The sequence below is a fragment of the Myodes glareolus genome, chromosome 18 (genome assembly GCF_982192425.1).
Source record: "Myodes glareolus chromosome 18, mMyoGla1.1, whole genome shotgun sequence".
Classification (NCBI taxonomy): Eukaryota; Metazoa; Chordata; class Mammalia; order Rodentia; family Cricetidae; genus Myodes; species Myodes glareolus.
In genome coordinates, this window is record NC_142043.1 from 62,403,936 (window position 1) to 62,430,812 (window position 26,877).

General features: G+C 51.3%; 5 protein-coding genes across 17 annotated transcripts in view; 2 read left to right on the forward strand and 3 right to left on the reverse strand.

Moving 5' to 3' along the window:
- Tspear (thrombospondin type laminin G domain and EAR repeats) overlaps positions 1 to 26,877 on the forward strand; it is a 158,351-nt gene that overhangs the window by 69,588 nt on the left and 61,886 nt on the right. Inside the window, exon 2 of the mRNA XM_087898287.1 lies at positions 23,428 to 23,648. Within this exon, the coding sequence (XP_087754413.1) occupies positions 23,428 to 23,648 (221 nt within the window). The remainder of the gene's footprint in view (positions 1 to 23,427; positions 23,649 to 26,877) is intronic.
- Positions 1,269 to 2,111, reverse strand: LOC125411351 (uncharacterized). Its single transcript, XM_048451365.3, has one exon. It carries the CDS (start codon positions 2,109 to 2,111, stop codon positions 1,269 to 1,271), a length of 843 nt encoding a protein of 280 aa, XP_048307322.3.
- On the reverse strand, positions 6,731 to 7,749 carry LOC148119179 (uncharacterized). 5 transcript variants are annotated; one of them, XM_087898317.1, is made up of 2 exons: positions 7,614 to 7,749; positions 6,731 to 7,538 (listed from the first exon to the last, which is right to left on the reverse strand). In XM_087898317.1, the coding sequence occupies exons 1-2, from the start codon at positions 7,747 to 7,749 to the stop codon at positions 7,114 to 7,116; spliced, it is 561 nt and encodes a 186-aa protein (XP_087754443.1). In that variant the 3' UTR covers positions 6,731 to 7,113. The 5 variants fall into 5 exon arrangements, with proteins under 5 accessions (XP_087754443.1, XP_087754442.1, XP_087754441.1 ...); XM_087898316.1 differs by having other exon boundaries at positions 7,599 to 7,749; XM_087898315.1 differs by having other exon boundaries at positions 7,584 to 7,749.
- Positions 11,041 to 11,886, forward strand: LOC125411565 (uncharacterized). Its single transcript, XM_085679801.2, has one exon. The coding sequence runs from the start codon at positions 11,068 to 11,070 to the stop codon at positions 11,884 to 11,886; it is 819 nt and encodes a 272-aa protein (XP_085535927.1). The 5' UTR covers positions 11,041 to 11,067.
- LOC148119180 (uncharacterized) lies at positions 19,036 to 19,994 on the reverse strand. Of its 9 annotated transcripts, none has more exons than XM_087898292.1 (2): positions 19,889 to 19,994; positions 19,036 to 19,828 (listed from the first exon to the last, which is right to left on the reverse strand). In XM_087898292.1, the coding sequence occupies exons 1-2, from the start codon at positions 19,992 to 19,994 to the stop codon at positions 19,140 to 19,142; spliced, it is 795 nt and encodes a 264-aa protein (XP_087754418.1). In that variant the 3' UTR covers positions 19,036 to 19,139. The 9 variants fall into 9 exon arrangements, with proteins under 9 accessions (XP_087754418.1, XP_087754423.1, XP_087754425.1 ...); XM_087898297.1 differs by having other exon boundaries at positions 19,036 to 19,727; positions 19,830 to 19,994; XM_087898299.1 differs by having other exon boundaries at positions 19,036 to 19,511; positions 19,689 to 19,994.

Consider the following 26,877-nt stretch of genomic DNA (forward strand, 5'->3'; position numbering starts at 1 on the left):
GTGTCAGGGGAGGCATCCTTGTGCAGGAAAAAGCTGGCAGACAGGGTGGGCAGACAGGCTGTGCAGGGACACCTGATGAGGCACCAGGGCGTATTAAGTCTCTTTGGAAACATCATTACAGGCATGCTCACCTCTCAGCACGGTTAAGGTGACAGCCAGGACCAATTGTGATGTGTGGATCTTGGTGCGGTGTTGTCACGCTGATGGAGCTGTTAGGAAGGTGGCCACACCCCAGGCCTGGGAAAGACAGGAGTCAGGGTACCCTCCCTGGGTCTGCACATCCTGCTCCATTCTTGCCAGGATGCAGATCTGCGCCAAGGATAGGGAAAGCAGACTTGTCACAGCAGATAGCTGGTGGCAACCGGATAGAGGACCTATGGGTGCCAAGGGCTGCAGCAGCTCTGCCCTGTGTCCGGCATTCACAGAAAGCCTGGTGTAGACTATTTTGCCCAGATGGACAGGAAAGGATGGCCCCAGACCAGGCTGCATCTGTAGGTGACCAGTCCTGGGGACTCCTGCACTCATGGATTTTTGCTTGAATCTGCCTAGAAAGAGGCCCTGAGATTCAGAAGAGAGGCCACAGGCCTTTATGACCACTGGGCAGGGTCACTCCATTCCTCATATGCCTGTGGTTAAGGAAGACCATACTCCATGGAAGTTGCATACCCTCACAGCATAAGGAGTGTGATGGCTGCTCCCTGAACCCTACTTGACTAGAAGACTGAGGTACTCTCTGGGAGAGTGTGAGAGGAGATATTGAGAGCAGATTCCCCGAGGCAAACATACCCTGACTGTGTGCAATGCTATTCCATGGACCAGAGCAGGGAGGACGGAGGGGGAAGGAAAGAATAAAACGCAAGTGTCTCTCTCTGCTTCCCGAACACTGTGAAGAGAGCTGCTTCATTTTCTCTTCCCCAAAGTGGTGGATTAAAGTCCTGAGTGAGACCCTTCCTTCCTCCCTGTCGTCTGTGTTGGATATTTCATCCCAAACATATAAAAAATAACAATCCAGAAGGGTGTTAGGTGGCCATGGCTTTATTGGTGGTGTGTGCTGCTGATAGCAGGGCAGGTGACCCAGAGCAGCACGGAGACAGGGAAGAGTGACAGTGACTCAGAGACTCCTGGAAGGTAGGAGAGGTCAGGTCAGCATGGGGGACATGTGGTGTTCCTCTTCTGGGGGACCTGCCATCTCAGGACAGGAGCAGACTGGAGAGGCCAGGGGGAGCTACAGGGAGGGACCTGAGTCAGCTGGCACCAGAACAGGCCCATCAGCAGCTGGACTTCTGACCCGAGGAGAGGCCACAGCAGGCCTGCCGGGAGCAGGCAGGGCGGCAGATCAGGGACATGCTGGAGCAGGGCTTGCAGCAGCTGGGCTGGCAGGAGGAGGCACAGCAGGAGGAGCTGGGCACACAGCAGGCAGGTCTGCACACAGGGCGGCAGAGCAGGGACACGCTGGAGCAGGGCTTGCAGCAGACAGGCTTGCAGCAGACAGGCACACAGCAGGATGACTGGCAGCATGAGGGCTGGCAGCTAGACTGCTGGCAGCATGAGGAGCCAGAGCAGATTGGGGTACAGCAGACGGGCTTGCAACAGACAGGCACACAGCAGGAGAATTGGCAGCATGAGGGCTGGCAGCTAGACTGCTGGCAGCATGAGGAGGATCCAGAACAGATGGGTGTGCAGCAGACAGGCACACAGCAGGATGGCTGGCAGCAAGAGGAAAGTCCACAGCAGATAGGTGTACAACATACAGGTATGCAGGAGAGAGGACCACAGCAGGATGGCTGGCAGGGAGAGGAAGTGCAGCAAGTGAGCTGGCAGTTAGACTGCTGGCAGAATGAGGGTGTGCAGCTGCTGGTACAGGCAGAATGGCAGCAGGGACTGGACACACAACTCACTGGGGTGCAGAGGAGGCAAGGGGTTGGGGCACAGCAGCTGGGGGCACAGCATGAGGGCTCACAGTAGCTCTCCTGGCAATTGTCCACCGGCCAGGAGGCGCCTGGACAGGTGCTGGGAGAGCAGACCCGGCTGCCGCAGCTCAGGTTGCTAGAGCAGACAGATGTGGTGGACGCAGCGATCACGCAGGTCCTCGTGCGGCAGGTGCTGGCCATGGTCTCTGTGTGAGTGTGAGTGAGTGTGTTTGTGTGAGGTGCCTGGCCCGGGGGTTTTTATGTGCCTCCCACGGATGTCTCCTCATGAGTGTGGGCACTTCTCCTTTCCTTGTTGTTCACCTTGTTTGGAGACAACACAGCCAGTTTAGGGCTGGGAGCATGGGTCATAGCTGAGCCCAGGCACATCCTTGTTCTGAGCGACCAGGTGACACTACGGCTTTGTGAGGCTGGGGTCTGTGATTCCTTCTGCTGTCTCCCACCTTACCTTCAGAAACACAAGCTCCAGCGGGCCCAGTGCCATGCTGGCCCCACGCTACAGACCCCTCTGTTGCTGCAGGCGGTGACCACCCTCTCCTCCATCCCAGAGACCCAGGGTCCCTCTCCTCCGTCCCAGAGACCCAGGGTCCCTCTCCTCCATCCCACAGACTCAGGGGTCTTCTCCTCTGTCCCACACTCTTTGTTGTACAATTACTTGTTAGAATAGCATGCTCATTTTCTTCTGTGGAGAACAGCATTCTCTCTCACCATCACCTCCTGAGAGCCGCTTCTCCCATTCTGAAGACAGCGTGCATTTAAGCCAGGGCACCGACTGTTTACCGTTTAGTGTTACTTTATTTCACATCTATCTCAGTGGTAACTGTGTTGAGTGTTTCTGCGTGGGCGGACAGGCTGAATCTCTGTATTCATGCGCATTTAGTCTTTGTCTTTTCCTCTGGGAGCCCATCACTTCCTCTGTTTCTGTTTTCCTGTACTGTGGTCATCACATCTTCCCACACTGTCCCCTACATGTCCTCAAGCTCTGAGAACACAAATACTTCTAGTATTCTGAATTCACAGATCAGTCTGAGCTAACCAGCCCTCAAACCCAACCCAACTCTCAACTTTCCTTATCTCTCAGGATTGTGCCCATCTTAGCCCTTGGCCCCACCCCCCTCAGCCCTTGCCCTGCTTCAGCCCTTGGCTCTCCCCCTCAGTTCTTGCCTCTACCTCAGCTTTTGGCCCTCCCTCAGTCCTTGGTCCCCCCTCAGTCCTTGGCCCTCCCTCAGCTTTGGGCTTCCCCCTCAACTCTTGTCTCCCCCAACCCTTGTCCCCCTCAGCATTGGTGTTCTGCTGCTATCCTGGATCTTCCTTATTATTTTTAAAAATCTTTTCCTTCATTTCTTCAGTGCTGGCTCCTTGCGATTTCTTTCTGAGTTGGTGTCCTTGTTTTGGTAGAGCATATCCCTTGGAGACTCTCTGGGAATGGACTCAGGGGTTCTGTTCTTGTGGTCCATGGCATACGATCCAGCTTTCCTAGCATCACTTGCTGAAATGGCCATCTTTCCCCAGAGATACTTCAGCACAGGTTTCAGGTGTAGGGAGGGGGTCTAGAAGTCAACATCGGGTGTTTTCCTTTTTGACTTTAGTTGGGTTTTCTATTTCACTGGTCTACGTGTCTCCTTTTGTGCTAACACCAAACTGCTTTTGGTACTTGTAACTCTTATACAATTTAAATAAGTCAGGGTGACACCTCCAGCATTGATCTCTGTATTTAGGTTTGCTTTAAAAATTCAAGGTCTCTCAAGCTGGGACGTGATGGTGCACACCTTTAATCCCAGCACTTGGGAGGGAGAGTCAGGTGGATCTCTGAGTTTGAGCCAGCCTGGTGTGTAGAGTGAGTTCTAGGACACCCAGGGCTACACAGAGAAACCCTGTCTCAAATAAATCAAATTAAATTAAATTAAGATCATGTTCTTTTGTGCTTCCTCGTGAATTATAGGACTTATTTTCCTATATCTTTAGAGAAGGCTGTTGGAATTTTGATGAGCAGCGCATTGACTCTATAGATTGCTTTAGTAAGGTGACTATTTTCATGTTATTGACTCTGCTCTATGACACTGGGAAGTCCTCCCTTCTACCAGGGCTCTTCCTCCTTTCTTCTTTTTAGTTCCTTGGTTTATTCATAAGTGTTCTGTTTTCTGAACACTTGAGTCTTGCTGTTTTCCTCAGTCTGTTAATCACTGGAATATAGAAAAGACACTGTGCTTTGTGCGGTGATTTTATATTCAGCAGTTCTGCTAGAAGCATTATCAGATTTAAACATTTCTGGTGGAGCCATTGGGGCTTTTACATATGAAAATAAGGATGTTTTGATTTTTTTCTCTCCTATTTGTATCCCATTTATTTCTTTCTCTTGTCTTATTTGCTGTGGCTATGAAATCAGGCAATGTGTATGTATTCAAGGGGACACAGTAAATAAACCACTCGAAATGACTGCTGTTATTGGGGTGGAGGGAGGTAGTTATTGTGAATAAGAGAGAGAACAGCCACAGGCATCTGAAAGAGTCCAGAGCAGTCAAGTGGAGACAATGCTTAATTCACCATCTTACCCTGGAAGTTGGTGAATTGTAATATCATTCAAGTAGTTGCATTAAATATTTTTATTATGTATTTTATCACAATTAATCTTTATCATCATTTTTCTCTTCTGAATTTGCCAGTGTTTTAATTTGCATTGTCTTTTATAAAAAACTGATCAGTTTTATTTATATCTATAATTCCTTCCTTAATTATCATTCGTTTATTTATTTTGTGTGTGTGTGTGTGTGTATGTGTGTGTGTAGAGGCCAGAGATTGGCAGACGGTGTTTTCCTGGTCACTTTCAGCCTTATTTTTGTTGAAATAGAATCTTTTTCTCTGAAACCCCAAACTCACCGATTCAGACTAGCTGTCCAGAGAGCCTCAGGGACCCTCGGCCTCTGCCTCCCCAGCCCTGGGATTACAAGTCCTACAGCCATGTCCTGTCATTTTACAAATGTGGGCTCCCAGGTCCTCATATCTGTGAAGATAATACTTCACCAATTTCTGGATCTCCCCAGTTGTCTTCTAATATTTAAAATTTCCCTTTTAAAAGTTCATTTTGGAAGCTCTTGTGGTTTTGTGGGTTGAACTCTCACTTTCAATCCTGTTCATTTGCATTACCTGAGGATTTGATTTTCTTCTGAATCCGACCTCTCCTGCACTAACTGTGTTGAGAAGGGATGCGTCCACACTCGCTGTTTGGTCCATGGTGCACGCCCACACTCTCTGCCGGTTCCACCGTCCAACTCCACTTCTGAATCTGCTGGAGGGAATGTCTTTAGATTTCACAAAAATGACTGTCTCTTTACTGTTATGAGTTGACTTTATTAACTGTGGTTCAGGAGAGTGGTCTTTGCAACACCTTTTCCTTAGTATTTTATTACAGATCAGCAGCAGACAATACAGAACACAATGTAGCAAAGCACACATAGAGCCAGCAGCCCGGCTAACAAGTATCAGCACTTGCTGACCTGAGCAGCTCCCTAGGAGCTGCTGCCCCCACACTCTGGACAGGACGTGGCTGGGACCTTGCTCTTTTGTTCATTCCGGAGTATTTTCATGGATTTGATATGGATGGGTAGGACTGTAATGACCACTTGCCCTTCTGCGTGTTTCAAGTGGAACCAACCATTGTATCAGTCTGTATGATTTGGCCATGTGGTGACCAGCTACTGCAACTGTGTTGACAACTGATTGCTTGCCATCTTGTGGGTGCCAACCATCTCTTCTTCGTTCATCTATGTCTTCATGTCATGGATGAGAATGACCGACTGTGTGACATTTGGCCACCAGGCGTCTCCATAAGTACTTACTGCTACCTCTTTTTGTTTGTTTAGTTTTGTTTCATTGTAAACTCAGACTTTGGGTTGTTTGTCATTACATACTATTAGTGACAGTAACTATCACATGCAGGGCCGAGAGCAGGTTGTCTCCGAGACTTGAGACTGTGAGGCCCTTTTTGCTCCCAGAATCCCTTTCCAGGGCATATCCTCCACCTCCACACCCATGCCCCTAAGGTGCTATAGCAAAGAAGAGAAGGGCCTGAGAGCTGTGGTCTAGAGGTGGGAAATTGTTACCAGCAATTTAGTTCTCAGATACCACTGTGTGACTCTAACTGCAACAGGCTGAACCAGACCACAGGTCCAAGCTAGAGATGGTATCACTCCACCCCCACCCCCCAGCCCAGAAAAGGAGCTTGGGACCAAGTCCCAGGAAGCTGGGACTAGGGCTCTCCAGGGGATGTACTCAGCACCCCTAGCAAGGATAGATGGCTCATGTAAAATGTCATCTATCAGGGTGTGCTTTAGACTTGTGACTAGGACTTCTGTGAACTGGTCTTCAAATACCCCTGCCATGTACCAAAGCCCCACAATTCCTTAGGAGAGCATGTATCCAGCCATGCCGAGTTATGAAGACCGCAGGCCAGCGAAACAGCTTGATAGGAGCTTCCCAGACCAGAGTTCTCTACAAAGAACAGCTCTGAGGATCTTACCAATCAGGGCAGGGAAGTCTGGGGGAGTCAGGGTGGCCAAAGTCACACCTAGGGTAGGTGCAATTGTCAGACCTGCCCCATTGCATCCCTGAACACATTTATCCCTGGGACACACCTAGGAACAGGGAATACTGGCTCTGACACCAAGGAAGGGGAGGGGCTCAGTGCCCTGTGAGCAGCCAGGGCTGAGAACTTGAGCATTCAGGCAAGCACAGAGACAGTCTTGGCTAGGGTTGTCAAGCACTTTATTGGAGTATGACAGGTGCAGCTGAAGGGGACTGGGGTGGGAGGCTGAGAATCCGGAAGAGCCAAGATTGGCCTAAGCACAGCAGAGGCCCGTCACGGACCCAGGGAAGTGGCTGGAGCCCATCTCTGAAGTGGCTTCTGCTTTGCTACACAGAGGTCTAGATTGTAGAGATACATATTCCTCACGATGACAAGGCCAGTAGGTTTCCTAGGAAAGTCATGGGTAAGAGCTGAGGGCTTCTCCCTTAGTGAGGGAGGGGCAAGCAAGTGACAGCCAAGGCATTCCAAGACCCTGAAGAGGCAATGGACACAGTTGCTGGCCACTAGCAGAGAAGCCGGGGGGTCAGGTGAGAGGGAGCTCCCAAGTTCTGGGGTGACAACAAAGCCCACTCAGCAGCTAGACTTCTGACCTGAGGATAGGACTCAGCAAGAGGGGCATGAGCAGGCAGGGCGGCAAATCAGGGACACACAGGAGGCTGGGCGGCAGCAGCTGGGCTGGCAGGAGGAGGTACAGCAGGAGGAGCTGGGCACACAGCAGGCAGGTCTGCACACAGGGCGGCAGAGCAGGGACACGCTGGAGCAGGGCTTGCAGCAGACAGGCTTACAGCAGACAGGCACACAGCAGGAGGATTGGCAGCATGAGGGCTGGCAGCTAGACTGCTGGCAGCAGGAGGATCCAGAGCATATGGGTGTGCAGCAGACAGGCTTGCAGCAAAGGGTCACACAGGATGGCTGGCAGGGGGAGCAGGCGCAACAAGCTGGCTGGCAGCATGAGGGTGAGCAGCAAGACTGGCAGCAGGGGCTGGACACACAGCTCACTGGGGTACAGACAAGAGTAATGCAGGGAGCTGGGTCACAGCAGCTGGGGACACAGCAGCTTGGGACACAACAGCTGGGAGCACAGCAGCTGGGGACACAGCAGCTGGGGGCACAGCAGCTGGACTGGCAGCAGCTGGGGACACAGCAGCTTGGCTCACAGCAGCTCTCTGGGCAGTCATCCACCTGCCAGGAGGAGTTGGTGCAAGCATCAGAGCAGACGGACATGGTGGAGGTGGCCATGGTGGGGTTGGATGAAGGAGGGCGAGGTGTGAGTGAGTGAATGAGTGTGAGTGTGTGTGTGTGAGGCGCTGGGCCGTCAGCTTTTTATCCTCCTGTGCTGTTGTCAGACTTGGCCTCCCTTCCCTGTTGGATCATTAATGTGTTTGTTTTTCTGGGATGTTGTTGTCAGGCCTGTCTGCCGCCTGTCTCTCTCTGCCAGTGGTGGCACTGGGAGCAGTGGGACAGTTGGGTGAGGCTCTGTGAGCAGTGAGATTGGGGTGTCATTGGTAAGACTTGTCTCAGATATCCCATGGCTCTAAAGATGTCCTCTGGCCATGGCCCGCTGCCAGGAACCTCATTCCCTCTTAAGAAGTAGATGTGATCAGCCCAATACTCCTTCCATAGTCCAGCTGTGGGTGAGGACAGTTGTCACTTCATGGCAGTGCTGAAACCAGACAGTGTGCAGTGGCATTTGTAGGGCCACTGAGTTGAGGGTGCAGTGACTGACCTATACCACACCTAAAGTGTCTCCCCGGCTCCTGTACCTTTCTGTATTGTCCTGTGCAACTGTCCCCCCGTCCTGTGCCTGTGTCCACCCTATCTTTGTACTTAGAGATGCAGGATGATGAGCTTGACCCCTCCATACTCAAGATGGCTAACAGTCCCTGGATGAGCTCTGTTTCTAACCCCAAGGAGGTTCATGGTCTGTCGAAACCCTGGAGCACTGCACGGGCCAGGAACCTGTGCTGCTCTCTGCCTCCCTGCTCAGTATTTTTCAGACATCCCTGGTCCACTCCATCCTCCTCCAAAGCTGCTGACAATTCCTCGCCAGCCCTTCTGCCCACCAGCCACCCAGCCTTGCCACTCAAGCACTGGGATGCGTGTCCCTAACCACTGCACTTAGGTTAGGTCACATATGTACACAGAGCAGTGTAGAAGATGCTTCTGAAGTCAGGCTGTGTGTCATCTGAAACCAGTGTTGGCCAGTGTCCTTGGGAAGCAGCTTCTCCCAGGTCCTTCAGGTCTGTCTCTCCGTCTTGCTACATGTATGCATGCTTGCACAGGTTTAGAGATTGTGTTCTGTGAGTCACTAGCACTGATTTAGAAGATGCTGGTCAGTTGCTGCTGGGGTTCACATAGGGTCAGTTTCCCATGAGTCTCTGGTCATCAAGTATGCGACACAGGAGCTGATCCAATCTCTGGTCATCACAAGTGCTACATGGGAGCTGGTCTGAGGTGCTCTATCAAAAGTTCCTTGAGCCACCCACATGGTAAACTCATTACCGTTGACCTCACACCAGCAGAAGAATTGTGGATCCTCTGTGAAGTGCCCTGTTGTACTAATGTCATAGCTCATGGTGGTTCAGCACCATTCAAGGGCATTCCCAGAGGACAGCCCAACCCCAGAAAAATTGGCACCAAGGAGACCCGATGAGACTTGTTTTTAGGATGAGTCAAAACCAGAAGGCAGAGCCTTATTATTATCTCATCCTACCAGCTTGGAGCATGTACCTTAAGATTCTTTGCTCTGTGTATGTCCATGGATGGCCACAGAAAGACACAAGTAGATATGGGAATGTAAATAAATGTCAGAAACTAAAAATTAAACAGAATCCAAATTGTGAGGCTTAACTCTTTGTCTAGTCATCCAACCACCCACTCATCCACATACCTATCTACTGATCTATCCATCCATTCATCCACCCACCAACCCACCTACTCATCCATCCATCCATCCATCCATCCATCCATCCATCCATCCATCCATCCATCTGTCTATCCATCCACCACCAACCCATCCACCTATTTATCATCACCAACTCATCCATCCACTAATACACTCACCTGTCCACTAATATAATCATCCATCCACTAACACACTCATCGACCCACTAACACACTCATCCATCCACTAATACACTCATCCATCCACTAACACACTCATCCATCCACTAGCACACTCATCCATCCACTAACACACTCATCCGTCCACTTACCTACTTATTCACCCACCCATTTATCTATCCATCAACATATCCATCCATCCATCCATCCATCCATCCATCCATCCATCCATCTCTCCCTCCCTCCTTCCCTCTATCTGTCCATCTGACCATCTGTCCATCCATCTACTCACCCATGTCCCAGCCCAACCATCCATCTGCTTGCTCATTTCATCTACCCACTCACGCATCCATCCATTCAATTATTTACTTATCCATCTTCCTGTTCATCCAACATTTATCATCTATTTATCCATCTGTGGATAAATATGTATGTGTACACATAAATGCGTCCTCGTGTCTGTAGAGTTTAACAACACAAACTGTTCCATACCTGACCCACCACATTTTTTAATATTAATTCAAGTTCTTTTTCTGTGACTTTGTAAAGACTTGTCTCATTTACAGCTGCCAAGCATTCTAGATTGGTTCATATGTGTGTCCCCTGTTTGGTATGATTCAAAATAACACAATTTGCCTCACAGCGTGTGTGTTGGGGATCTGTAACAGCAGAACCTGGTTCTGTGGAGCTGTAACAAAGCACTCCCTGATGGTTCCATTGGGCAGATCCCCTCCCAACTCATGTGGCCACTGAGACATTTAAAACCAAGCGCCTTAGTTTCTCTTTGTGGAGCCTCATCTTTAGGCAGTCCTGTCTATGGACAGGTTGTGAGGTGTGGCTTTTTCTTGGGGAAAGCTCCCCCAAGACACCAGCTCCTTTACTGCAGCCGCCACATGCTGGCCCTGGCTATGGGCATGGCCCACCACACGACAAGACAGGGAGCACCCAGTACATGAACACAGGGATAGGGACATGCAGCCCCCAGCCACAATCTGTCACTGTGACTTGGACAGTATCACTCTTGGCTTTGTACACACTCCATGCTGACTCTCAGAGACTTTCTGCACTGAGAACTGATTCTGGAAACATCCACAGAGTTCCTGTGGGCAGGACCCTCTTGCTGTGCTCCCTAAACTCAGCCCCTCAGACAAATGAGTCTTCAGGGGGGAGCCCATGGCTATTTCTGGTGATGTCCCAGGGAGTGGAGATGTGGGGAGTTTCCCACACAGCCACTTAGCCTCTTAGCAAATATGCATTCTGGCCACCTTGGTGTGGTGTCACTCAGATGGGGAAGACCAGCAGTTTTGTTTATACTGGGGATGTTTACCAGGTGAATGGCATCTCACAGCTAAACAAGGAACAGTGTTAATGAGACTGCTGGGTCACCAAACAAGGAAGGCTAGAGCCACAAAGGTGAATAAAAGCTGAGGGCTCAGCACCTCACACACACGCACTCACTCACTCACACCTCACCCTCCTCCATCCAACCCCACCATGGCCGCCTCCACCATGTCCATCTGCTCTGACGCTTGCACCAACTCCTCCTGGCAGGTAGATGACTGCCCAGAGAGCTGCTGTGAGCCTAGCTGCTGTGCCCCCAGCTGTTGCCAGACCAGCTGCTGTGCCCCCAGCTGTTGCCAGACCAGCTGCTGTGCCCCCAGCTGCTGCCAGACCAGCTGCTGTGCCCCCAGCTGTTGCCAGACCAGCTGCTGTGCCCCGGCATCTTGTATTACCCTTGTCTGTACCCCAGTGAGCTGTGTGTCCAGTCCCTGCTGCCAATCTGTCTGTGCTAGCTCTTGCGAACCCTCATGCTGCCAACAGTCTAGCTGTTGTGGTACCTGCTCTCCTTGCCAGCCATCCTGCTGTGTGACCCTGTGCTGCAAGCCTGTCTGCTGCACACCCATCTGCTCTGGATCCTCCTGCTGCTGCCAACAGTCTAGCTGCCAGCCCTCATGCTGTCAATCCTCCTGCTGTGTGCCTGTCTGCTGCAAGCCTGTCTGCTGCACACCCATCTGCTCTGGATCCTCCTCCTGCTGCCAGCAGTCTAGCTGCCAGCCCTCATGCTGCCAATCCTCCTGCTGTGTGCCTATCTGCTGCAAGCCTGTCTGCTGCAAGCCCTGCTCCAGCGTGTCCCTGCTCTGCCGCCCTGTGTGCAGACCTGCCTGCTGTGTTCCCAGCTCCTCCTGCTGTGCCTCCTCCTGCCAGCCCAGCTGCTGCAAGCCCTGCTCCAGTATGTCCCTGCTCTGCCGCCCTGCCTGCTCCAGCCAGGCCTGCTGTGGCCTCTGCTCTGGCCAGAAGTCCAGCTGCTGCTAATCTGTCCCCCCATGGAGAGCATTTCCTGCATCTTCAATGAGTGCCAAGAAACCAGAGCTCACAGAAGAATGCCCATACTGCTGTTCTATGCACCAGGGCAGATCATGTAGTGGCCTCCTCTCTCTGCCTCTGCCCTTTCTGGGCCAACCAATCTCCCCTCATTATGACTGTTCCTTTTCTGAATATGCTAGGCCTTCTGAGCAATAAAAACCCTGACTGAACCTGTGTAGACTCCCATGGCCCTCCTTGGCGTCACATGGTTCCTCCTTGGCATCCGCTGTCTGCTGTGCTTTGGAGCCTCTCTGTGCTAGTTCAGGGGACAGTTCCCTCTGTCCACCTTGCTATGTAACGGCTCCTCCTCTGTATGGTGGCAATCAAACCTGAACAGTACTCCCATGCCCCGTGCTTCCCAGGGTAGCTCAGGTGCCTCCTCCCTGAGTGTTTGCCAAGTGCTACCCCAGCTGGCCTGTCGTCTGCCACTGTCTCCTGTTCAGTGGTGCCAGTATGTGCTAGCAACTGGAATCAGGTCTGGGCCATTGGCTTTGTGAGCAGACATGTCCCTACTTCTAGACGTCGCTTGGCTCTAAATGAAGAGACCTCCAGTGTGTGGTAGGACACAGGCTGTGATTGGAGAGTAAGCTCACTGGGATGGAGCACACTGGGATGGAACACACTGAGAACACACTGCAATGGAACACACAGGCCAGGCACAGTGAAAAGTCTACTATGGTTTTACTTACCTACAATCTTGTTTCAGATGAGGATGTGTTGGCATGCCAGGATGGTCCTGACTCTACACCAGTGACCATCCAGTGAACTCAGCTTGCAGAGGGTGAGAGTGGGAAGCAATGTCCCATGTTGAAGTTCTAGTTCTGGGATAGGCAGATATCTTGGCAGTAGGTGTCCATGTGCCTGGTACCAGCCACAAGCTCAGTGTGTGGCTCCCAGCTTGGGACCAGATTAAAAATAGCTACTAAACCTGTTCTATGGGAAATACCCCTGCCTTCCCTGTCACTGAGGAGAGAACACCACCCCAGTCCAAGTGCTAATAAGTTTGTTGAAGGCTACACAAGGATGAAGAAATTGCTATAGACATGGGGGGACACTGTCCCACCCTGGCAGGTCACCTCCTCAGACAGCCACTGCCCGAGGCCCAAGAGCGTGGAGACTGGCTCTCACGGAGTGAAACTTTCTCTTCAGTGAGGTTACTGTCTAGAGTCCCAGTCGGTCAGCAGCAGCACAGAGGACAGTGCCTGGTGTGGCTGTGGTCCCTATAGGCCTGAGCTCTGCCTACACTCCGGCAGGCAGCAGTCTACAGTGGTAGCATGGAGAGAGATCTGCCATCCAAAGTCTTGGCAAGCTTGGCAGAATGGCAGTGGTTTCGACTCTTTCCTTCCACACATGAGGTTAGTTGCCTTCCCCACTTTATGCTCTTCTCCTGACCACAGGCTAGCCCACTATGGACTGACACTTTCAAAACCATGAACCCAAAGAGACCATTGATCCCACAGGAAGGGAACGCTGATCAGTCCACATCGTCTCTGTACAGCCTTGGCTCCAGACCACAGTACAGGGCTGACTCCCGGTGCAGGTGACTTTCTCATGCTGGAAAGATGGATACCAGAGCTCAGGGGGCTCTAGATGGATGGACATGGTGGCTGAAGTGCAGGAGAGTGGGGGCTGGATGCACTGTGGGGTGCTCCATGTCCTGCAGATGGGCAGGGACACATGGGCACCGTGAATGAGAGCAGTTGCCCAGGCTCACCACCGGCTGTAGACAGTCAGAGCAGAGGGCCTCTCCCAGGACTGAAAGCGTTAGATCTACTTGGAAGAGCAGCTCACCCTAGTTGTGGTGTTGGCCTTGCCCTCAAGCACAAGTTCTGTGGGTCAACCCCACCAGAATGTCACCAACAGGGACCCATGAGAAGAGAGAGCTGGCTCACAGGAGTGTGTCCCCAGGAAGAAGACAACCCTTCAGTGGGGCGAGGGGGAGCCCATGAAACAGAGCCGCATGCTCAGATCACGTTGGGAAATAATCTAGAGAAGAGGCCAGCACAGCCCGGGATGGAAGTGGCAGAACCAGTGTGATTAGCGGAGAGTAAAATCATGGCATTAATGATGCGGGAGGACCAGATCAAAAGCCGGGGTGTGGTGAGGGAGGTTGAAACAAAACAGACACCAAGAGTTGAAAACCGGAAGAGCAGCAAGAAAAACTCGAAATAATAGGAAAAGAACCTGCAAATGACGTTCTCCAAAGAAAAGGATGTCGAGGAACATCTAAAGGAGTGTCTAAAGGCGTCCGCAGAGTCAGAGTCACGGGCAAGGCAGAGCGGGAGTCGTGGGCACAGTACTGAGCAGCCTGACTCATAGGAAACTGTAGTATGAGGGGAAAGGCTGGGCCTGGAAGGGGAGCAAAGAGAAAGTGCCACCCAGTTTTCCAAATGTGAAATCACATCGATGAGAACACAGAAAGCTGGAAGCACTTCCAGACACCCACCTGTCAACTGGCATCTAAGAAACATCCCGTCCGACCACAGCGGGAAGCTTCGTTTAAGCAAATGTGAACACACACCAAAATAAGCCACCTTCTCAGCCCTGTGAGCCATAACACATCACAAGGACTGAAATCTAGACTGTGTCCAGCCCTCAGCAGAGCGAGGAGTCGCCCACAGTAAGGCTGGAAGACTGCGAACATGCGAAAATTAGAGAGAGTGTGTAAAAGTATGTAAAAGTAGTCCATGGACCAAAGATAGAAATCACCATGGGAATTAGAGTGTATTTTCATCAAAACGAAATTGAAATCAAGCCAACACAACACTTAGGGAGCGGTGCTCTGTGATTCTTCTTGGTAAACAAGAGAGGCCTGGAGTCTGTGCTTTGACTCAGACCTAGAGATGGGGTACAAGCGAAGCCCCAAATAACTAGTTACATGCAGGCCATGAGCAGTGGGAGCAGACAGCTCCAGGAGGAAACAGCCAAGACCAGGCTCTTGCATTTTGGGACAGCAAAATGGACATTTCTAGCTAGATTTACTGGTCAAGAAAGAGGAAGAAGTAAATGACCCATATTAGGAATGGGAAGAGTCGTCACCCCAGAGTCTGTGGACATTAAAGGGACGATGCAGAAGGCGATGGCCTCACACAGACCCAGCCAGTAGTGTAAAGGAAACAACCAAGAATTGGAAAGGGAGACCGTGAAATTAACATGAGAAAAATAAAAGGTCAGAGCAGCCCTGGAGCAAGCAAAGGGATTAAAGTCTTAACTAAAAACACATTACAAAGCAAACTCTGATTCTAAGAGGCCTCCCAGTCAGATTCTCATCCTTTCTGGGAGAAATGGCATCAATCTCACTGTGCATGAGAACATGAGAGGATCACACACACACACACACACACACACACACACACACACACACACAGCGCTCACTTCATTATTTCCAGATAATTGCAGTCAAGTGTAGGAGCTCATGGGGTATGATGGTACATTGCCTTCTCACCCAAGTGTAGCATGAATAATAAAAACTCAGAGACAAATATTAAACCTGAAGATCAGGAAAGCAAAGCAAAGCAGCCAGCCACTGGCTCTTAACCTCGACCTCAGACTGAAATGACGACCCTGCCTCCACAAATCCTCAGAATGAGACAGTGTGTGAGAGCTGTCTCATATTCCTCTCTAGTGCTGGGATTAAAGGCGTGCACCACTACTGCCCAGGCGTCTATGGCAAACTAGTGAGCTACTGGGATTAAAGATGTGTGCCACCACTGCCTGATCTGTATGGTATATACTACGTTCATGAACCCAAAGGCACAATGTTAAATGTCTGATCCTCTCCAAGCGATCTGTGGGTTTAATGAAATCTCAGTCAAGATCCTGGCAGGCTTTACTGTCAAATTTGATGGGCTGGTTTTAAAACCTCTGGGGTGCATAGGTGACCCAGCATGGCCAACCAAACCTGAAAAACACAAAGAGTATCAGAAAACTTCCATTCTTTGACTCCAAGTCTACTGAGCTGTTGTTGTGTGAGGCGCAACAGAAAACGGCAGACTGACTGGAATCCAGCAGTATCCTGCCCTAGTCTGCTCAGCATGGTGCTGATTGAAGAGACCCAATGGACAAAGGGAAGTATCTACAAGGAGTTGTAACAATTTGGGACATCAAAAACTGACACAGAATGTTACAAAATGAAACATGAGGGGTCTAGCCAAGCTCCTCACTGCGAGGAAACTCCTGTGGGGGGCGGGGTGAGGGCGGGGCAGGGGGAGCCACTAGAAGAAAGCCAGGCTTATCCTGGCTCACTGCTCAAAGGTAAGGAAGTCATGGTGGGTGGGAGCACGGCTCTGTTCCTTCTGTAGTCCAACCAGGAAGCCAAGAGCTTGGACTGGGAGCTGGAGGGACTGGAAGCCTTAAAGAGCTATACTTCTGTCCCTCTCTTACTGTGCCTCAACCCCAAATATTCTGCAACCTCCCAAAACAGCACCTCAGGCCAGGGACTGAGTGTTCAAACATACAAGCCCTGAGGGCGTTTCATACTCAACCCTCAGCAGGAGCCTAGAATGAGTCTGTGTTGTTCTGAGTTTAAGGACCACTTATCAGGCAGGGTCACCAAAGACAAAGGGTAAAGTGGGCTTTGCTGGAATAAGAATTAGGCTCAACACTGAAGAGACACCCCTGAGGAGAAGGTGTGCAGTATTTATGTTAATACTGTGTTTGGCATCCAGAAGTCATAAAGAGCATGCACTTTAATAATACAAATATAAACAATCTGATCTAAGAAAAATCAGGAGGCAGGAGGATTAGAGCTGGCAGGTCACCAAAGCCACACAAGATACCCCACATTGTCAGTCACTAGGGCCATGCCAGTGACGTGGTACCTTCAGGGTCTCACCACAGAAAGTCAATGTAGGCATGTGTTGGCATTGTGTAGAGGTGATGCTAATCCCTTAGGGAGAACCGCGGCTTGGATGTGCCATATCCCCACAGGCGCCAGCGTTTGAGGTTGTAGAACCCTTGGGAGATGGAAACTGGCTGGAGTTCTGCCCTGGGGGCGGGACTTGAGGATCATAAGATGACTCCACCTCTTGTCACCTCTCTGCTTCCACCAAGATGTGAGCAGGCGGCCTCATGCATCTGCCGCCACAGGTGAGCACAGCCCTGCTCTGCCCTGCCATGGTGGCCTACATTCTCCAACCCTGAACCAAGATAAACCCTGCCTCCCTCAAACTGATCCTTGTCAGATAAAATTGGTCCTAGCTTTGAGAAGAATGACTGACATGGTGGGCCGAGACAGACAACAGTGCAGCCTGAGGAAGCCCCAGGCAGCCACCCTCAGGAGAGCAAGCCTGTCAGGACTCAGTGACTATACTTTTCCTCAGTCTCCACAGAGAGAACCAGAAATGTTTGCTCAACAGAAACTGAGCACAGCTGTCCATACAGGCTGTCTTGCTGTCTGGGCATGTCCTCAGGAGTCCCCAGAGCAGGGATGTCTGGGGTACCAGATGTGAGAGGTGGAAAGATACTGAAGGAACCTGTGGAAAGAGTTCCTCTGAGGCCAGAGAGAGCATGGCTCAGTTGGACGTAGCTGGGAAGGAGAATGGCCTGAGACCCCATGAATAGCATGGCCTGGGATGCGCTGGATGCAGATGGATGCAGGATGGAGGGACAAGAGTTCAGAGAGGGAAGTCAGGGCCCAGTCAGTGGTGTTCAGGGTAGGATGGGGACATGGATGTTGGCATCCTTGCTTCATTGCGGGTAATAGTCAATTGATCATGATGTCCTTGGCCTCTGCTCCTCAACATGATTCTGCTGGAAGTTTCCAGGTCTTGACACATTGCTCACTCACCTGAGCACCAAGTCCAGCCCATGTCTGCTCCACACAGAGAGGGCTGATAATCCATACCCTTTATGAGTGAGAGCAACGCAACCTATAGAGGAAAGACTATGTCCCTGTGTCTCAGTACTGGACAGTGCCTGGTCCTGTGTATCCCCCTTCACCCCCACAATGATTTTATTTCCAGATGAATATCTCTTCTCTTCTCTCTCTCTCTCTCTCTCTCTCTCTCTCTCTCTCTCCATATATATATATATATATATATATATATATATATATATATATATATATATATATTTGAGAGAACCGTAGAGTAGGTAAGACTCACAAGGTAACCCAAGCCAGGGGCTACAGTGCCTAGAGCCATGAGTATGGCTTTGCTTGTGTGGTTCTAGAGAAATAAAGAGGAATAGTTGGTGGGCATGTCCTGTAGGGAGAGCTGAACCCTTAGTGGGTTTGTCCTATAGGGAGAGCTGAACCCTTAGTGGAGATGTCCTACAGGGAGAGCTGAACCCTTAGTGGGGATGTCCTATAGGGAGAGCTGAACCCTTAGTGGGGATGTCCTATAGGGAGAGTTGAACCCTTAGTGGGGATGTCCTGTAGGGAGAGCTGAACCCTTAGTGGGGATGTCTTATAGGGAGAGCTAAACCCTTAGTGGGCATGTCCTATAGGGAGAGCTGAACCCTTAGTGGGGATGTCCTATAGGGAGAGCTGAACCCTTAGTGGGCATGTCCTATAAAGAGAGCTGAACCCTTAGTGGGGATGTCCTATAGGGAGAGCTGAACCCTTAGTGGGCATGTCCTATAGGGAGAGCTGAACCCTTAGTGGGGATGTCCTATAGGGAGAGCTGAACCTTTAGTGGGCATGTCCTATAGGGAGAGCTGAACCCTTAGTGGGGATGTCCTATAGGGAGAGCTAAACCCTTAGTGGGGATGTCCTATAGGGGACTGCCCATACCTGTGGGTGACCAGTCACCCATAGGTGTCAGAGAAGACTGAACATTTGGAAGAGGGGGCCCCCAGTCACACTGTGATCCCCAGGGGAGGTAGCTGCTGTCCCTTGTCAATTGCAGAGCTGAGTCCTTCCCTCCTAAAAACATTTCTGAATATGGAGACAGATATTTTCTTGAACCACATGTTCCAGAACATGAGAGCAGATCCAGGTGGTTAAGAGTTTATTGAAACCATGGGCTGCAGACAAGCTGATGTCAGGGGCTGGTAACCAGAGCAGAGGGGCAGGGGGATCCCTATCCAGTGACTCAGAGGATCAGCAGGCCTCCTGGGAAGCAAAAGGAGAGGTCAAGTCTCGAAGGATAGATTGGAACTTCATCCTTGGGGACTCTCTTTCCCAGACAAGGATCAGGCTGAGAGAGCTGGGAGAGGCCCCAGGGAGGGACCTGAGTCAGCTGGCACCAGGAACAGGCCTATCAGCAGCTGCACTTCTGGCCCGAGGAGAGGCCACAGCAGGCCTGGCTGGAGCAGGCAGGGCGGCAGAGCAGGGACACGCTGGAGCAGGGCTTACAGCAGCTGGGCTGGCAGGAGGAGGCACAGCAGGAGGAGCTGGGCACACAGCAGGCAGGTCTGCACACAGGGCGGCAGAGCAGGGACACGCTGGAGCAGGGCTTGCAGCAGACAGGCTTGCAGCAGACAGGCACACAGCAGGAGGATTGGCAGCATGAGGGCTGGCAGCTAGACTGCTGGCAGCAGGAGGATCCAGAGCAGATGGGTGTGCAGCAGACAGGCTTGCAGCAGACAGGCACACAGCAGGAGGATTGACAGCATGAGGGCTGGCAGCTAGACTGCTGGCAGCAGGAGGAGCATCCAGAGCAGATGGGTGTGCAGCAGACAGGCTTGCAGCAGACAGGCACACAGCAGGAGGATTGGCAGCATGAGGGCTGGCAGCTAGACTGCTGGCAGCAGGAGGAGCATCCAGAGCAGATGGGTGTGCAGCAGACAGGCTTGCAGCAGACTGGCACACAACAGGAAGATTGGCAGCATGAGGGCTGGCAGCTAGACTGCTGGCAGCATGAAGGTTCACAGGAGCTCGTACAGATAGACTGACAGCAGGGACTGGACACACAGCTCACTGGGGTGCAGATGAGGGTCAGGCAGGGGGCTGGGGCACAGCAGCTGGGGGCACAGCAACTGTTCTGGCAGCAGCTGGGTTGGCAGCAGCTGGGGACACAGCAGCTGGGCTCACAGCAGCTCTCTGGGCAGTCATCCACCTGCCAGGAGGAGTTGGTGCAAGCGTCAGAGCAGACGGACATGGTGGAGGCGGCCATGGTGTGGGGTTTTCTGGATGAGGGTGAGTGAGTGTTGAGCGAATGTGTGAGAGTGTGTGTCAGGGGTAGGATATGCAGACTTTATACTCCTCCCTGGCTGGTACTTCCGGCCCAGCCTGTGACCACAGCTTCCTGATTGCTGTTGGCCCTGTTCCTGTTTTCATTTCCCGCGTCGCTGCTCACATTGGCTGGTGCCTCGTCTTTTGTTTAGTCTTAGGGCTTCATGGGGACCACGTGGACTTTCTCCCCAGGGTGTTTGCATGTAAGGGAGTGCTGATGGTGACAGAGGGACATACGACCATGGATCACTACTGGCCCTGGGTCTTGGGCTGGGGCAGAACTCTGCCCTTCTGTGGTGCTTAGCAATGGCCAGAGGGGCTTCTTGGTAGAGAAACTCTGACTTCCCTTCAGGGATCTGTGAGTTTCCTCAAGCTGGGCAGCCAAGTACCCAACTGTATGGCTAACTGAGCTGTCACAGCCTCACCATGGAGACTGAAGTCCATGTCAGCTGTCAGGGCCGGTCTACCTGAGCCAAGGGGCCTGCCCAGGCGGCCACCCAGCTCCTGAGGCTGCCAGCATTATTGGCTTGTCCCTAACATGTGCTTTCTCCCTGTGGGTTGCTTCCAGATTATCCATTTCTATACCATGAGTTGACTGATAGCCCACCTAGCGACCCGCCATACCTTGGTCATCTGCAAGGACCCTACTTGCCAGTACAGTCGCATTCACAGGTCTGAGACCTCATACCCAGCATCTCCTGAGGGGCGCATTCCAGGCCGTCTGGAACTCCTGCTTAGGAGCAGACCAGTGTACCCCCAAGCCTATCACCTAATCCGGATACCCTGCTGACCCATTGCTTCCTCCCCGCCCAGGACTGGCTTTACTGGGACCCAGCAGTTGGCACCAGTGCCACATAGCTTAGGAATGGCCTCGCAGTCTTCCGTCCTTCCTTCGTGTACCTTGACTCCAGAGAAGAGGTCTTACGTGACCTGTAAAACACCAGTCACGGACCACCTGCACTTCTCCCAGTCAAATGGGAGCTTGTTGGGGGCCACAGCCCAGTGCACAGTGTGACCTGTGGGAACCATGTTGATAAGCCTCTGCTGGTCAAGCTACTAGTTACCCCCGTCATTAACATGTGCCTGGACTGTCTTGGAAACTTCCAGCCTCCGGTTTCTATGTAACTATTTGTCCATCATGGCCACTCCCCTAGAGCCCTATCCTCAGTCTGGTTCTGTGGACTCTGCCTTTAGCCTATCTGCCCGACATACAGTCTGCGGAACTATGTCCGAGAGGAAACCCACCTCTCTTCTCTTTCCTCAATGGTTCCTTATTTATTTTGCCCCAGTTGGCCGCTGGTTTGTTCTGGGAGCTTCCTACTTTCCCCACTGCTGACCACCCTCTGTCTGGTCCAGGCTCATCTCACACTCTGCGCCCCTCCCAGCTCAGCTGCTCTCCCACAGGTGGTGTTTAGGAACCAAGGCCCCAAGCTCTGCTGTAGGCGTGATGTTTCTCGGGCCTCCCAGGAAGCAGGCTGGGAGATTCTTTGTAGTCATAGAGGTCACTGGCACCTAGCACTTCCTTTGTGATTTGGCTTTCCCTCCAATGCTGCAATAAAATTCCCGAGGTCATTGACTTAAAAAAAAGAAAAAAAAAAAAGGAAAGGTTTATTTTGGCTTGTGGTTTTAGAGAATTCAGTCCATGATGGGCCGGCCCGGGCACTTTGGACAATGGTGAGACACACATCGTGGTGGGAACACGTGGAGGGTTGGGGCTGTTCATCTCCTGACAACCAGGAAGCAAAGAGAGAGAAATGGTCCTGAGTCTCGGGACCTCTTCAAGACAGGCTCCCAAGGACCTAACTTCCTCCCCTTAGGCCCCACCTCCTATAGTGCCTCCAGCTAGGAGCTAGACCTTCAACCCAGGCCACAGGGATAGTCCAGGAGCAAACCATGGTGTCCTCATTACAGTGCTAAGTCTTCCAGACTAGACTTGTCTGGCCTAAAAGTTCTTGTCTGTAGCTAGGAGATTTCACTGTGAATGGAGGTTGGATTCTGTAAATTCCTTTTATGCGTATGTAGAGGGAATCCCAGGATCCCCTTTGTTACCTTTTTAAAATGTGTTTTTTTTTATTTTTATTTATTTAAAGTAAAAGATTTTTTATTTTTATTTTATATTAACAGACTCAGCTGGTCAGGAAGATCACGAGAGAGGTCCCAAGTTACCCTCATGTTAATTGCTTCTGAGTGTTGGCTAGTCTCAGGATCCTGCATAGGCCTTGGGGTTTGGGGTGCTTTCCCGCCCCCTCTCTGTTGCTAGTGCAACATGATAACACTCTCCTGAAGATCTTTATTCTCTGCAAGAAATCTAAGCTCACAGCTTCCTTTCTCCCTGCTGCCCACCCTTTGATAGTTCTTCTGGACACAGCCAAGTCCCCTGGCTCATCTCATGACCTATGCCTGGGGCCTGTTGGGCTGTCCCAAAGGCTCCTCTTTTGGCAACAAAGCTCTCCATAACCAGTGAAGGTCAGGCCAGACCATTGATTCTATATCTAGTGATGTTGAACTAGGAAAAGGAGCTTCTCCCAGGAGATGAAGATGGGAGATAGAGGAGGCCCTCCCTGCCAAAATTCCCCAGGGGTTCTGTATGACACCAGAGGAGCTGTGGGTGGCCTGAGGCCTCCCATCCCGGGTAGGGGACAGAACTCTGTCTCAGCACAGAGTCAACTGTTGACATGGGGAACACACCCTTCAGTGGTCACTCTCTCTCATATGTATGCAGGACTCAGCTTGAGGAAGCGGGGAGGCAGGATCAGGGTTGATGCTAGATGCCTCCATTTCCTCACTGAGAAAACAGGGACAGCCAGGACCCACTGCTCCCAGGGCTGACGAAGCATCTGTTGTCAACCTGTGTAACACAGGCAGAGTGTCTCCAAAGAGCAGCAACACAATGTAAGGGGAACGCATGCTGTGGCAAACTGCGGTCAAGCTCAAGAAGGCTGAAGCAAGGGGACATTTCCAAAGGCCGGGAGGGTTACGTGGGGCATTTGAAAACACGCCCTGGCCGTGAGCACAGCAGCAAGCACAGCGTCCATGACTGGTGGCAGGGCAGAGGCTCGGCAGATGTCCTCGGAGATGTTTTACCATATGAGGCAGAGGGGCTCCTCTGTGCCAAGCTACGACCCCAGCAGTACCTGTTGGGACTGGTTCTTGTCATTGGTCAGCCATGCAGGAAGTCGCTCCCATACATTCCCCCAGATTCACTGCGTATTTCCATGGTTTGGCATTCCCAGCTCAAGCCTGTGGCTGTAGCCTGACTCTGAGAGCTTTCATGGCGGAAAAGCTGAAAATACGCAGCCACTGTAAAGGAGTCATCACGGCTGTCATGTTGCGCAACCATTGCCTAACCTCTCCCCACCATGTCTTTGCCGCAGACCTTCGTCCCCTGGACATCCTGGCAGAAGCGGTCCCTTTGAACGGTGCTACAAGTGGGATCCGGATGGTGCAGGCCGAGGGTGTGCTGGGGCTCCAGGTCTCAGCCACTGAGCCTCGTACCATGAGCTTCCCTGCCTCTAGAATCTTCTCCAGCTGTGACCTCTTCCCTGAAGAATTCTCCATTGTCGTCACCTTGAGGGTTCCCAGCCTTCCACCCAAGGTCAGTGGCACTTTTTCTTCTCCTAGGTGTAGTTTTCCTCCTTGCTTTCCTTTGTTGATATTTCCAGCATGCGTGCCCACAGAGCGCTGTACTGATCTGAGCCACAGAGAGCTGCTTGGCAAAGTTTATAGGAATCTGGGATCTGGAGGGCTTGCCCTGCCCACATCCCAGCCCCATTTCTGGTCATGTGCAGGCCCTGTCTGTGCAACCTTCGGCCTGATGGTTGTTGGTATTAGCACAGGTTTGCCCTGCCCTGTGGGGTGGTTGCTGATACATGCATTGGGTTTGCACGGATGACAGCTGATGAATAGCCCAGGGACAGTGTGGCCTAATGGTGAGCTGTATAGTCATGGTTTTGGGTGGCTTTAGTGGTTGCTAGAACAGTCATAAATTTGTACAACCTGTCAGTCGTTGGTATAGTTTCAAGTTTGCACAGCCTGATGGTTGTTAGTATGGTCACAGTTTGTGTAGCCTAATGGTTGTTGGTACCACCATGGGTTGCAAGGTCCAGGGATTGTTTGTGTAGTCACAGTTTTGCACTGCCCAGTGCTTATTATATGTGCAGGTTTGTGTGGCCTGATGGTTGTTGGTATAGCCATGGATTTGCACGGCTCCGTGGTTGTTGATATAGGCATAGGTTTTTCTAGGTCTGATTACTGTTGGTAGAGTCAAGAGTTTGCACAACCCAACAGTTATTGGTAAAGTCAAGAAGTGGTATGCCCAATGACTGTTAGGACAGTCTCAAGTCTTTGCAGCTAGTTTGCAGCTAGTGGTTGTTACATAGCGGTTTTCACAGCCCAGTGATTGTTACTGTAGAGACAGATGTGCAGACCAGTTGTTGACACTATGTCAACAACTGGTACCACCGGTTTGGGTGGCCTGGTAGTTGTTGGTCTAGTCAAGACTGCATAGCCCAATGGTTGCTGATGCAGTCATGAATGGGCACCACCTCTGGTTGCCGGTGTGAACCCAGATATGTATAGTTTGACGATTTTTGGTGCAGTCACAGGCTTGTACGGTTCCACAGCCGTTGGTAAAGTCATGAGCGTACACATCTCCGTGGTTACTAGCATAGTTCCTGATGTTTACATCTTGAGGATGATCGGTATGGTCACAGGCTGCTGGTATGGTTCTGGCTGTGTACAACTCAATGGTTGTCATTGTAGTCATGGATTCCTACAATCAATGTAGGATAATTTGATTGCTGCAGAAGTCCTGTGTCCTTTCATAATCCCCTGGCCCTGCCTCATCGCTTACAGCAAATCTCCATGAGTGCTTGTTGGTTGATCTGTTTCGTACATTTCACATAGGTAGATCACTGAATCTAACCATTTGTGACTAATTGCTCAGCGTATGTCCTCTTGGTTTCATGCATGTTGTAGCATGTGGCTCAGCTGCATCCCTTGTCATAGCTGAATCACTTCCTGTTGTGTGCACACTGTCCACATTGTGTTGACTCTGGTCAGCAACAGATGGACACTTAGGCTGCCTCTACTTGGGGCTTGGAAATTATGCTGTTGTCAACGTTCATGTCCTAGGGGAGTCACTCTCGTTGCTTCTGGGGACAAATCTAGAGGTGGGATTCCTGGGTCACCTAGGAACTCCGTGACTTCTGAGGTACCACCAGGCTGTTTCCACAATCATTACATTATTTGGTGGGAAGTGTGACAGAAATCTGCTCCCTCTGTGTGGTTGGGAAGCAAAGAGAAGAGGGCCAGGGTCCCATGGTCCCCTTTAGTGGCACATCTGACTTACTTCCACTTCTTAAAGGACCCACCGGCACCCAGTAACACCATGAAGTGGGACCAAGCCTTTAGCACAAAGGTCAGGCAACAAATTGAAGACCCACAGCCCCTGTCTGTTCCTGAGATGCTGGATTCTGTTGTTGAGGACGTCCATCCACGACACTGAGGTGGTGGACAACATGCTTGTCTCTGAGGATGGTGTGAGGGTAGCACTTGCTCAGAGTGGCCTGAGATGCGCCACCCGCTTCCAGCTTTCAGAAGAGGTCCTGAGGATCGGTGTCGATGATTCTTGGTCTTGTCTCCACCAGGGTCTTTGTTTTTCTTCTTTGTGCTTTGGCTCTGCTTGGGTCACTGACCTGGGGCCTTTCTCAGCATGGTGTCCACAGCTGTGAGCTTCTCCCATCGCAGGCCTTCTGCTGCCTCTGCAATGCAACGACTGATGCTGTGTGAACCTGACAGGATTTGGAATCATCTAGGGGATACACTTCTGGGCATGCCAGTGAGGGTGTTTCCAGGGCGGATTAACTGAGGGGGGAAAGAGACACCATGGATGTGGGGGGTTGGTTTCCCTACTGAATGAAAAGGAGAAAGTGGGCTGAACACCAGTGTCTCTGTCTCTGTCTCTGTCTCTGTTTCTCTCTCCTTGCTGACTGAGGATGTAATACGGCACTGCCCCGGGCGCCAATCTCCATGCTGCCCCTGCCACGAGGGACTGTGTCCTCAGACCCTGAGCGAGGATAAAGTTGCTTCCTGACATTGCTCTTATTGGGTGTGTTGTCATAGCGATGAGGGGTTTTTGGTTTCATCCATCTCAGCGTATTTTAGTCTCCCTTTTATTCTTTCCCATGGCCTCTTGGTTGTTTAAGGGCTCTACTGTTCATTTTCATTTATTTCTAAGTTTTGAGATTTTTTTTTCTGTCATCGATTTGTAATTTTGTTCTGTTCTTGCCTGAGTTCGTACTCTCTCTGTGTGTTTTCTCTCCTCAGGTTAGCTTCATGACCCATGTATGTTCTGTGTAGACAGAGCTCTCCACACACACACACACACACACATACACACACACACGCACACACACACACACACACACACACGCACACGCACACACACACACACACACACACACACACTATCTGAGCCCGTGCCACACCGATACCACCACACTATCCACACCCACACCTTCACCACTGATACCATTACTACGCACACCATCACCACCCACACCTACACCAGCCATACCTACAGCACACACACCATCCACACCTATACTGGCATCACCTACAGCTATAACACCAGCATCACCACACACACTACCCACACCGTTCACACCACACTGTTGTGGGAGTAACTTCCGCTGCCTCAATCAATAGTCGCTGAAATACGAGCCCACAGTGCAGCGGGGAGCGACTTCCGCTCCGTCAGCCAATAGCTGCTGAAATACCAGCCCACTGGGGCGTGGTATATTTCTCTTTTAAAAAGAGAAACA